The 12,952-nt window shown below is 37.6% G+C and overlaps 2 protein-coding genes across 3 annotated transcripts in view; both read left to right on the top strand.

Annotated features, from left to right (window-relative positions):
• Positions 1-750: 750 nt before the first annotated feature.
• Positions 751-5,552, top strand: cln8 (CLN8 transmembrane ER and ERGIC protein). Its single transcript, XM_055039012.1, has 3 exons — positions 751-832; positions 2,042-2,668; positions 3,732-5,552. The coding sequence occupies exons 2-3, from the start codon at positions 2,129-2,131 to the stop codon at positions 4,056-4,058; spliced, it is 867 nt and encodes a 288-aa protein (XP_054894987.1). The 5' UTR covers positions 751-832; positions 2,042-2,128; the 3' UTR covers positions 4,059-5,552.
• Positions 5,553-6,840: 1,288 nt separating this feature from the next.
• The window catches only part of arhgef10 (Rho guanine nucleotide exchange factor (GEF) 10), a 45,481-nt gene continuing 39,369 nt past the window's right edge, over positions 6,841-12,952 (top strand). For both annotated transcript variants that reach the window (XM_055038403.1, XM_055038404.1), the window contains exon 1: positions 6,841-6,978. The gene's annotated coding sequence lies outside the window, so the exon portion shown is untranslated. The remainder of the gene's footprint in view (positions 6,979-12,952) is intronic.

Below are 12,952 nucleotides of genomic sequence, written 5' to 3' on the forward strand. Positions count from 1 at the left end.
TTTCCCCTCTTTCCAGTTTGGTCGTTGCTTAAGGGTCATCCATTGTAAATAATGCAATTAAATTTTTGTAGAAAAGATTTGGAAAATTTCTTCTGAGTTTTGTCTGTTTATTTCATTATTCACTTCTGTTTGTATAAGTGTATATCATTAATGTTAGTGATAGGGACTAATGTAAGATGTTTTTCCGCTACTTTCGTAAACAGCACTTTACATAAATACACATAAAATGTTCCACATTTCTTGTATATATATATATATATATATATATATATATATATATATATATATATATATATATATATATATATATATATATATAATATATATATATATATATATATATATATATATATATATATATATATATATATTATATATATATATATATATATATATATATATATATATATATATATATATATATATATATATTATCACATACATAAATATTTATCGACTTGTTAATTGTGAAAAATGAAGTGAGGAGTGAAACTTATTTTCCATGTCCGCAAATCATAAATGAGGGCAGTATGCCGCCCCCTGTTGGACAACAGCAGCCTGGCAGATAGAAAATACTCGGATGCAGGTAAAGCACCATGAAATATTTACAAATCGGCATATTCTGTATCTTAACGCCAACTCCACAAATATTCACATCTTCGAGTATTTAATTTGCCTTTCCTTATGAAACAGATCGATGTCAGTAGCAATGACGTATTTCGGAGGCGTGATTTCCGGTTTGGGTGTCACGTGAAAAAATTTGTGTCTTATGATACGAGACTTCCTGATGTAGTCGGAAGATACAAAGACACCGTGTTGCAAACACATCACGGTGAGTGAAACTTATATTTCCTAATTATCGGTCAGATTGTCCTGGCCGCGCGGTTGCTTGCTTATTCGTGTCATTATGGGTAAAAGTTTAGTCTGACTCACCATGTCAGTTAGCAGAGATAACATTTTGTTTTCAAATTTAGCTGGTAACTTCACGCAAGAAGCGATTTTATCATTGCGTTTCAGATAATTAAATATAAAAAACCGCTGTGTTGAAGCGTTTTGAAGCATTGCATTGTTAGAATCATAGGGAGGAATTAAAACGGTAACATAAACAGGAGCAGAAAGTATGTGCCAGGTTTTTAACGATGTAGGTACCCATTCTGATTGACTAAGGGACTATTTTACTCAATTAATTTAATCTTAACTACCTTTAATCCGTTCAAGCCAGACCTTCATAATACACTAAAAGCAGATTCTGTATAAAGCAGTTTGTGATGTGTAGGATTTGTATTCAATTCGTGAGAATGCATACAAATTTTTGCAATTCCAGCTTTGGGGGAAAGGGGGAATAGGGGATGAAAGCCTAAACTTGTAACCGTCATAATGATCTTATTCACCAATACATTTTAAGATCTGTCACTCCACCAGCAATCAAAACACAAAATTTTTTTCTTAGCCATTCTTTTGCTAGATCCTTGTACATTTTATTCATATCATCACCTTTATGACTCATTCACTGCTTTCGATTAAAGCACACAAGTGGCTCATTGCTAACAAACTCCATATCCATGCAAGCATAAGATTCTTTGTGGTTTGCTGTTCATGCATCACACATTAAAGCTCTCCCACTGACTCTCTTTATAGATCCCGTTATTTTGTTTTTATTTTGTTGTAGATTGTGGGGATTGCTGCATCACCAAAATGTCTGAGACGAGATGTTATGTGCAAGGACTTCACTATAGTGTGAAAGCCCTGGTTCTCAGTATGGTGGCACATAAAAACCTTCTGATGGACCATGAATTGTGGTTTCTCATGTTTGTCAAGTTTTAAACTATTCAGTCTTGGTCTTGAATCTTGGTCTGATTTAAGTCATCAGTTATTATTATCAGAATTGTAGTTTGACATTTAGAGTAATATGTGTTCATGTTTTGAAATAGTCATGGATTCAAGTGCTAATTTGATGTCTCATAAGCTTTCACTCTATTACATCTCAGTGGATGACATGACTACCTACTTTAGCAGTTTTGTTTGTTTTACTGTTTTGCAGGTACCATACAGATGTATGTAGTTGCCGATTGAAGCTCCCACCTGCAGGTGATCTTCTCCATGTAATCAACTTCCTCCCACCATCACCATGTCCACTGAACAGCAGACCACTTCTCTGCCCCAACCCAGCCCAGAGTGCTTTGCCTGGGACTATCGCCTTCAACTCATCAGCCTTGGCTTTGGGTTCTACACGGCTGTATTTCTCCTCTCCCATCTCCTGTCACTAGCTCTGTGCTACACTTACAATGCTCTCCCAGCCAAAGAGAAGGTCTTCTGGAACCTTGCAGCCACTCGGGCAGCGTTTGGCATTCAGAGCTCTGTGGCAGGACTCCGGGCTCTGACTGAGGAGTCCGCGTTAAGCAAAGACAAAGTGATTGGCCAGGAAGACTGGTCATGGTTTCATGTCCTCACAGCTACCGGCTTTTTTGTGTTTGAGAATGTGGCACTACATTCATCTAGTGTTGTGTTCCGGTCATTCGACTTGCCCTTGGCCACACACCATTTCTTCGCCCTGTCAGGATTTGCAGGTGCTGTGGTGTTTGATTCTCAAGGGCACTTCCTGGCAATGGTTACTCTCCTCCTGGAGATGAGTACACCTTTTACCTGCATCTCCTGGATGTTGCTGAAGGTAAAAGCTTCATTGTTTTCTCTGTAGTAAGTCAAAGTACACATCACAAAAGTTTTCTTTACTTAAGCCAAATTAACTTATTGTTTACGCAGGGATGAGTATGAGATTCTCATGGTTCAACAACATTGAACTACAATATTTTAAATAGTGAAATTCTTGTATTATTCAAGAATCTAAACCTTGCAACCAACAGTGTAATTATATATATATGAAATATATATGAATATATATGAAACTACAAACTAGAGAATGAAATAAAAAGTAATGAATGATTCTGTAGGTATGTTTGTGTTATTAAAAACTCCAACTCGCATTAGATAGCAGTTGGGGCACAAATGTCAGTAGTTATAGACTCGGTAATGGCAATATGTCTCATAAAACACAATGTCATATTTACACGCCAAAATTTAAAATGAGTATTGCAGCCATATGAATTTATTTCAAACTGAAAAGGAAAATATTTTGTTATTGGTAAATTTTCATGCAAAGACTTACCCGAAAGTTTGTTTAGGATATTTAACCGTTTGTATACACAGGTATAATACCTTGATATTAGCTGAGTAGCTTCCATCCGGCTGATGCAGTGGTTTGCCAAATACAGTTTTAAAGCCAGCTGCCCGCCAGTACACAGAAACATTAGGGGGAAGGGCTGTGCTGTTTTCCTATTGCAGCTGGAAAAAGCTCAAGTTAGCTTGACACTTTCTCTTGCATCTCTTTAAACATTTTTGAAGAGTAAATATCTCATTTACTCTTTAAGACCTCAGTCTCGAAAACAGTGTCTGACTCAAGCCAGCTATATTTTAAATGTTTTTTTTTTTCATGTCACATGGTTGGTTGCTGTTCCCTTGTCACCTAATTTTAAAACTTCTGTTCTGTCACTACGTTTCAGTTCTCATAGGGCTTCAGGGACATGTGATTCTAAACAAATAAAATTCAGGGTTGTCAAAAAAGGAAGTTCTGTACTTGGTGGCGTTGCCTAAACCTTTCTGTTCCTTTTCATAGAATGTTTAAATGCTATAATATTCATGTATAAATGGCTGTTACTTTTCTCCTCATGTGAAAGGCTGGCTGGGCTCGCACTATGTTCTGGAGAGCCAACCAGTGGGTGATGATCCACATGTTCCACTGCCGAATGGTGCTCACTTATTACATGTGGTGGGTGACTCTGACCCACTGGGAGGGGATAAACACCCACGTCGCGCTGTTCCAAAGGCTGATCTTCTTCTCTGGACTCGCACTGCTCACATTTATCATCAACCCCATCTGGACGCACAAGAAGACCATGCAGCTGCTAAATCCTGTGGACTGGAACTTTGGGAACAAGCTGGCACCGGTTAATGACATTGCAGAGAATCAGTCTGGGGTTTCTAGAAAACCCCATAAAAGCTGAAAAGCTTTTACAAGATCCCAATCTGTTGAACTTACATTGCTTTTGTATTCCACTTTTGATAATTTATGCTTGAGATTAACACTTTTAAGAGCATGAAAAGCAATTTGATTATATATGGTCACATGATCCAATCATGCTGCGTATCGCAACAGTCTTCCATCATGTTGTTTTCTGTAGATTTGTTTCAATTTACTATTTTTGGGGGTAGAAAAGAGTGTATTTTTAAATCAGTTTTGAAAAAGATATCTAATACTCTCTGGAGAAAAAATACAAAGAAGCTGTTTCCTCGAGCTCTGACCTATCACACACAGCAGAGTCTTTGTTTAATTTGAGGGAACTGACTTATTTGTTGGATCCATTAAAACCTAAATGGACAAATTAGTTTGCAGTAGTCTCGGAGTGCAAGTCTTCCCACTTCAGTGCAGCAGAGATTTGTCAGGGCACACAAAAAGCTTTTCTTCTTTATCAATGGAAGAAAGCACTGGAATTGTTGCCTTCACAAAGGGCTTACTGTCTGAAATGGAGATGCAGTGTGACAAAAGTGAAACAACAATGACAACAGAACAAGCAAGTTATATTGAAACCAAAATGTATTTTTAAAATATTAAGAAATACACTTTAAGCTGCAAAAGTCGGGTATATTCAAAACCAACATTACTGGATATTTGCTTAGACTTGTTGCATTTTATTAGGTGTTCGCATAATGTTACTTCTGGCAAGGGGATTTTTTTTTCATGTACGCCACAAACATTTGCTATATGTTAATGTTTAATTTGCAATATTAAGTTGTTGTTTTTTTGTTTGTTTGTTTTCAGTTGTACATGTGATAATGTCATTCCCTCATCAAAAATATACCTGGAGTGTTGCTTTGATTCTTCACTCATGTTTGTGAAATCCTTTAATTCCCCATGGCAACCATTTGGGTATAAAGAAATGTTTTGTCTCACCAAGTGCTGCCTTTTCCTCACAGCTTCTCCTGAAGCTTTTGCCTCACAGAACTTCTCTCTCCTGCAACTTCCCCACTCAATTCCTTCTGCCGAGCTCTGTGTATGAAACACTTGGCAGTGCAATGCTCCAAAGAATGATGTTTTCACTGCTCGCTGAAGTCAGAGTGTCGGAAAGAGCATAACTTCTTAAAGAGATAGAAGCCCAATTTCAAGGCATTAAGTTGTAATGACTTAATTACTTTTAAGTCATGTATGATGCATATTGATGACAAATGACAGTAACAGTTATTTGATTGTGTTATAAAATGTCAATATGTCTCTGGGAAATACATAATACTGCCCCTTTACATGCCAAAATCATGGGCACTATAGATGATATATAATTGCCCATGATTTGAATTATATCAGTGTACATTGGAATAAGACATTGATTATTCTGTTCTGGGTTGAATATTATTTGATTCATGTCAAAGCATAATATTTATTTGGTCTAGATAGACAGGATTGTGTTTTGTGTGGCTATGAATATGACTTTCAAAATAAAAAAAGTTTTCTAATACAAAGCATATTTATTCTTTTCTTTTTACTTGAGTGAAGGTTGGTTTTAAGTAATCCAAACATTTGAGGCTTGACTTCTGCTTCCTCCTCCCCCATGCTGCTGCATACCCGGGCAAGTCCTTTGACTCCAAGTTACCTACCGATCTGCATATCCGATTTTAATGTATCCATTTGTGAGTGCTGTTGGATCACAACACTAGATGGCACTGTTGGAGTTACTTTACTCTGCTACTCATTTTCCAAACATTCCCTTTAACAGTCTTATGTGTGTGAATATATCAACATTTTCAATGAAAAGAAATGTGTTAGAATTCAAAAAAGTGAATCTGGTTCAGTTTATGAATGTACTAAATTGACTACTTAGAAAACTAAGAAATCTATTTCTTAGACCATTAAAAAAGACTTTTAATATGAAATGTTGACCTACTGAAAGGTATGTCCACATACTGTACACAGACACTCAACACTTTACCGATGCTCCTTGTGCTTGAACTACTACAGCAACGCAGCATGACATGATGGCAACCTGTGGGTCAGCTGAGGTGTTTTGGAAACCCATTTTGCCCTTCATCTCATCTTACTTTAATAGGCAGTGGCACTTTCAGCAGTTTTACATCCTGATGGAAAATCAAATCATCATTTCCATGAAATTTGATCATCAGAAATAAATACAATTTTCGATTAATCCATTCAGATTAACCTTCATGTTTATTTTGTAAAATACATATTTTTTTGTTTTTGTTCTGTCTCTGGGGTCCACTTCTTGATGTGGGTCAAACTGTTTTTTGTGGTGCTGAAAAAATTCAAACTGAAAAACAAAATGTTACTGAATAATTTATAAATGTCTGAACAAACAAACTGAAGACAAGACTGACTTACAACCTATAGGAACTTATTTACTTATTGCTAAATTTCACATTTAATGCATTATATGCATGAAGCACTCAAAACAATAGGACTCTTTCGTTTCTCAAAAGTAGGCCTATCGAAGGCCTATCAAAAGCTATGTGATTATCCTTTATGCATATCTAAAATAAAAACAAACTCAAACACAAAAAGTATGCAAGTTGCTCAGGACGCTTCATCCTTTTCGTCTGAGCTGAAGTCAAGTGGGAAGTTTCATGTCCACTGATTCCTCCTACAGGAAAAAGCCTTGGAATGTTGATTGACGTCACGTCAAGCCAATCACAGCTCGTCACACATCAGCCGTCCACCAATCGGCTGTTGACTGGAGGTAAAGAGGTTTCATGGATAGAATAATCTGCTAACATCGGGAAGAGCCGAAAAGAGAATTGAAAAGTGGACGTGTTGATGCGAGACAAATTGTTTTACAGCCAGAAACGTGTTCAGTTTAAAACGTCTCTGGAATATCGCGGAGCTATACGGGAATTGAATTATGGGAATGCAATAAAATGGTGAGTTGTGGATGCATTTTTCTAACTTTATGAGAAAGTTCAAGAACTCTTTTGTCGTACTTGCTGTTAAGTATATGTTACATTCGGCTGAAAATGGCATACAGATTGATATTTTGCGTGGAATACTAACATTTTTTTTCCTATTATAAACAGAACTGTGAAATGAAGGTAACGTGGCGTCTTAGTTAACGTGGTGATGTTGCCAACTCTCAGCCGCCAATATAGCAGGCATTATAACTTAAACTCTCTTTACCATACTTATTCTTTAACAAGCAGCCTTAGGAATGTATGTTTTTCTCAGAACATCAGTTGCTTTTGGTATTTGTTTAACATAGAACAGATGCACGTTAACTGCCGCTTTGATTTGCTACAAATCACTTGTCACTTGTTTGTCAGTGTTAATAATGTTATGCAGAAACTAGCTCTCAAAGTGTTCAGTTAGTAGCTTGTCCTGTTTCAAACTGCAGAATGAGGTCAGTTTTTATTCCTAATAATATAATAGTAAATATATTAACAAATCAAATGGACCTTAAACTAGCTTAAAGCACGCAGTTTTCCTGAGATGCAGCTCAGCTACAAATTCAAGTAGTCATGCATGGCATTCCTCAGTCAGGGAGCACTGCACAGATTTGGTCAACTGGAAGTTCACTCTACACAAGTTGTGAAACCGTGACTTAAGTCAACTTTTTCCCTTAGTCAACTTTTCAGCCTTTGCAAGCTGTCAGAAGATGGTTTAGATATAAATATATATTTGGTTTTGATATGTAATATGTAGTGTCTTGCATGTAAAGCTTATTCTGCCAGGACAATGCTGACTTGGTAGTTGGTGGGGGTCACACTCCCATGCTAGTATACAAAACTCCATGTGGGTGATTTGTTTAACAAATGGGCAGGGCAACCCGGCTGCAATGTTTTCTTTAATGACACCTGAAGAAAGCTGCTGGCAGTGCAGTCTGAAAGCTAAATTTAATGATCTTGCATGGAAGTGCTTCTTCTGTTGCATAGATAAATCACATTGAATTAGAATATCATCAGAATGTTAATTTGTTGCAATTACTAAATTAAAAAAAGTCAGTCCAGAACTTGATAATGGTCCATTAAATGGTTCATTATACACAGTGATGTATTTGAAATGCTTTCTGTTCATTTGGAGGACTTTGGGTTGTAGTGGATGAAAACTATATACTGCCGCATGATGAAAGAAGCCTAAGTTTCTACATTAGGAACCTTTCCACTCATTCGCCTTGTTAGGTCTGGTCTCTGTCATCTTTCTCTTGACAAAGCTGCATAGATTCTCAATGGGCTTTGGATGAGTTAAATTGGCAAGCCAGTCCAGTAGCATTTAATAATGGCGAATAAATCAGTGGGTCTTTTAGCAGAGTCTACATGTATCAAGCTGTGTTCAAAAATTAAATCAGAATCTCCATGAAGTTGGTCAGCAGAACAAAGCATGACATGCTCCAAAATTTGATGGTAGAGGAAATCACTGACTTTGGACTTGATAAAGCACAATGGACCAGCACCAGCAAATTACTATTATCTGTGGAAACTACACTCTGAAGTTAAAACAGAGTATAGTTAACAGACTGTGTCTGTAAACAAAAAGTATAGCCTTTTTTAGCTTAGATAAGATGTTTCTAATGTTATTTTTGGTAATTTAGAGCTAGATAGCTTTCGTCTGTATTCTGAACGAGTACATGTGTGTGTTGTCTTTCCAAGAAGTGACTTCAACCACCTCCCAGTCCTTGTGAATCTAACCCAAACAGCTGAATGAACTATAGTCCTTAATTCTCTCAACAATGCAGTCATCTCTGTTGCTTGTGTACCTTTTTGTGTAGAATATTTTCCTTTTACCCAACTTTCCATCAATAGATTGGGTTACTGCTTTAACCCAATATTTTAGTCAGCTTCTTAATGATTGTGCAGGAGGAGACACTATGTTCTTTGTGTTTAAAATAAATAAATAATAATAATAATGTAAATCTCCAAATTTCTGTGAAACTGAATTTTGGATCTTCATTAGCTGTAAGCCACAATTGTTATTATAGTTTATAAAGATAGATGCTTTTTCTTGGAAAAATAGCTTTGGTAAATGTTCAAATTCTTCACTGTTATGAGGCAACAACTCTACTTGGCAGTAACAACTCACTCAAAAAGCATTTTGTTTTCCATGACAAAAGCTGGAGGATGCTAGGGTTCTCATCAGTTCGGAGGCATGCCATTCATTTTTAGAAAGTCCACCATGTAGTAGCTGTCCAACTCATCATCCAGTCAGAGCTCCACTTAGATAAAACTGGGATTAGAAAAATATTTAGTCAGCAGCTGGGAAAGAGAACCCCTGGGTCCTCTGCAGGTGCATGTGAGAAATCACAAAGTACATGCTTGTTTAACAGCTGGGAACATGCTTATATTTAGAATCAGAATGAACCCAGAAATATGGCAGACACTGTAAATCACAGCCTGCCATACCCTTTTTTTTAGCTCCTTACATTTTCACCAATCCAGTCTTGGCTTTCCCCATTCTTCCAGAATTAGGATTTGGACTTCAGGTATGGTAATGTGTGGAATTCCTGTTTTCCCATTAAAATCTGTTCACCTCCAGCCAGGCAACAAAATCTCTTTGGATCTGCTCCACACACTCACTAGTGTTCTTCTGGTGACATGTTGGGCTCTAAATGCTTTCGTGTGGCTTGCTGGGTGGGTGGAGACCAGTTAGAAATGACAGCCAAGACTGTACAGTGTATGCTGGTTTTACAGCACAGCCCTTCTTTTCAGTTCCTCACAGTGTTTTCTCTTTTATTAAAGCAAGCTGTAACTAATTTAACAATGATATTCATCACACTGACTTTAAAACAGGAATTATGTGGCACAACTGTAATAATTTCATACGTTTAGTGATTATATAATATTGTAAAGTTATCATCTCTGGTAGATTAGTATAGACCATATTCAGTTCAGAAGCAGAGCTTCTGTGTTTGTCGGGCTGCTGAATGCAGACGAACTCTCACATGTTTGATTGATCTTGCATACTAAATCAAATAAGCTTCCCTCTGGGCCTCATTATTTAAAACTATGTCTCCATAATCTACTAGATATTTAGCTACCTTATGTATTTTTTCCAACTCCCCACCAGTCAAAATTCTTCAAAATGTCAGCTATCTTGTGCCTGCTTGTAAAATTTCCTCCACCCAATTTGAGGTCAGAAAGGGTGGTGCAGTCATGTGAGTTTTGGAAGCTGCATGACCCAGATGCTGGTGTGATTTGAGGTTAGCTGCAGATGGGACAATGTAGTCTTTGAAGAAACTGTCTTCTAAAAACTGTCAGCAGGTTTGAGAGATGCTTTTGAGCCCATTTTTGACCCCCCAAAAAACCAATCCAGCTCATACAAAATAATAACAGCCCATGCCCATGCTCCATCTCTACCTACATGTTTTCTGAGTCGAAGTGGGGATCAGTACTCATTACTGATCTATCCACGGGCCAATCCGTCTCGTCTGTAAAGGGACTTAGTTTAGATGCTTCAGCGTCTTGATCAGTGGTGGTTGTTTTCAACTTTCCTTACCTTGGCCATGTCTCTGACCTCTGAACATTTTGTAATTCTGGTAGTCCAGATTACAGTTCTGCAATATGATGGAACCAGAAGATAATTGGTTCCTGATTGCTTCACGCTTCATTCTTCTCAAATTCTTGGCAGCTAATTAAATTTTTTTTCTTAAGTTTCTTACAACACTGTTGACTTTACAACAAAACTTTGATAGTTTTATGTTCACAACCCAACATTTAGCCTTTTCAGGAGACCTTTAACTTTCCAAATGTCGGTTAAATACCTGTTTTGCCTAAAAAAAGAAGCTTCCAAAAATATACAGACCTTGATAGGGTGTTGGCCTGCTAAAAACCATAAGCTCTGTCATTAGAGACAGACACATCACCTGCTAAGCTTAAATCCATTAAGTATTCAAGTTTATCCAGCTTGGAGTTTATAAAAACGCTGATCTGGTCAAAATACTCACGTACCTAGTAATTGTACACACATTGTTCATTACTGTACTGTTTAAAGTCTTCCTTAGCCTGGGTTTTTCTTTATTGGCCATGGCATGATTACTGTAATCCCGGCAGGAAGGTAAACTGCCAAATAAAACGTTTACCCAAAGACAGCAGACACAGCGGACAACAAGCACCACCCTGTACTCTGGGCTTTTGTTGATGACTCTTAGCTCATATGAAGAATTCCACTTTTCAGTAAGTGGACTCTTAAGAACTCCGAGTCAGAGCAGAAACATAATCTCTTACGAAGTCAAGAGTGTTGGATGTTGAATTGCATCTCACATCAACATAATTAGTTATAAACAACCAGGAATCTTAATAAACTTCTAGTGCACCCCTCATTTAGCTGTGTGGGTTAAAGGAGGCATTAGTCCCTACTTTAAAATGTGATGTTTTCTCAATTTAATAAATGTATCAAAACTGAAAACTTCTACTTTAAAACATTGGTTTTAAAAGAGGAAATTCAGATATCAAGCATTGCAAGTTGGAATGCTTGATATCGCTTGCTAATGGAGTGGTTTGGGGATCTGGTTAATATGTCTCCCTGGTAAGGTGTTCCAGGCACATCCCACCAGGAGGAGACCCAATGGAAAACCCATGACATACAGGAGGAACTATGTTTCTGGACTGGCATGGGGACACCTTGGGATTCCCTAAGAGGAGCTCAATTGGTTTGGAAAAGGGATGTCTGGGCCTCTCTGCTTAGGCTGCTGCAATCCTTAGTGGTACATCATCAGTTCCTTTATATTTTTTATGCAACTAACTTGATAACAAACTTTATTTCCTGTATCACTGATGGGATCCGGAATACTACCTGTGGTTTTTGAGCCACAAAAAATTTTGTTGTTGCAAACATTGTCATATTTTTTTCTTTGGCTTTATCTCATGAACTATTGATGTGTAAATTTTCAGCTTCTACTGCATTAATAAAATTGGCACACAAAAAGCAATTTATCTTCAACATTAGGGATTATGTTTAAAAGTGTTGTTTACCTTCCGTTTGTTCTTTAACTTAGTAGAGATATTGGAACTTGGGCGAACAAATTGTGTGCATTTCGCCAGCAGGCTAGATGACTGTTTTCCTATCTGCATAACATAGCTCAGCTGCAGAGCTTGTAATGACATGCTCAGCTGAGCCTGTCATTAACCATGGTGAAAACTTTAGCTTTCTGCTCTTACGCTCACATTCAGTGTGTTACAATGCCTTTTTTATAAACACCCTGCTGGAGAGGAGAGTGATGAAGAAATAATCTTCACTTTGGTTTGTAACTCGTTCTTATATCCACGCGTCTTGTACAGTTGTTGTGCTATTGCCGCTGCAGTAGCTAGGAATGCTTTCTTTGAGTTGATCCTTCCCACAGGATGAGACGGACGGTAGTTTGGTGCTCAGGTCACGACATGACACATGCTTTGAAAGATGTAATTTACCAATAGGGCTTTGGGTTTCTTTGTCAATAAAAGAAGAAATAATTGAGAGGAGAACCAAAAAAAGGTCAGCATCGGAAGAAAATTTAGCACAATCCCAAAACGTTTACATAAAAAGTTTTTTTAATGCATTTTCTTTGTATATCCTTCCTTCCTTCCTTTCTTCCTTCACTTGCTGTCCTAAATCCCAGTGGATCTCAGGGGAAAGGTGATTCACTCTCTAAAGCTCCCAGCTGTTAGTTTTGACTCCAAACCCCTGTCATGTAGCTACCTGTTACAAACACGCATATCACTTTTCCTGTGTTCTAAAATAGATGGATCCCTCCCCAGACTGCACAGCATTGTTGCTCCTCCTGCTTGTCCTTGTGGACCCCTCTCTGTATTGCACAGGCCAAAATCACCTCAGGCGATGCACATTCGATCTACCTCTGCAAGAATTAGCATCATCATTAGTTGCACTGTTTTCAGCAGACACCGGCTCTGTGTTCATATCCTCAGCTCTGGC

Source organism: Poeciliopsis prolifica, unplaced genomic scaffold (genome assembly GCF_027474105.1).
Source record: "Poeciliopsis prolifica strain line A6 unplaced genomic scaffold, Auburn_PproV2 SCAFFOLD013, whole genome shotgun sequence".
In the NCBI taxonomy this organism is placed as follows: domain Eukaryota; kingdom Metazoa; phylum Chordata; class Actinopteri; order Cyprinodontiformes; family Poeciliidae; genus Poeciliopsis; species Poeciliopsis prolifica.

Bases quoted from the DNA above. Each gene is read 5' to 3' on its own strand.
- cln8 (XM_055039012.1), top strand. From the start codon at position 2,129: ATGTCCACTGAACAGCAGACCACTTCTCTGCCCCAACCCAGCCCAGAG. The intron at 2,669-3,731 runs GTAAAAGCTTCA...CTCATGTGAAAG, and splicing joins TCTCCTGGATGTTGCTGAAG to GCTGGCTGGGCTCGCACTAT.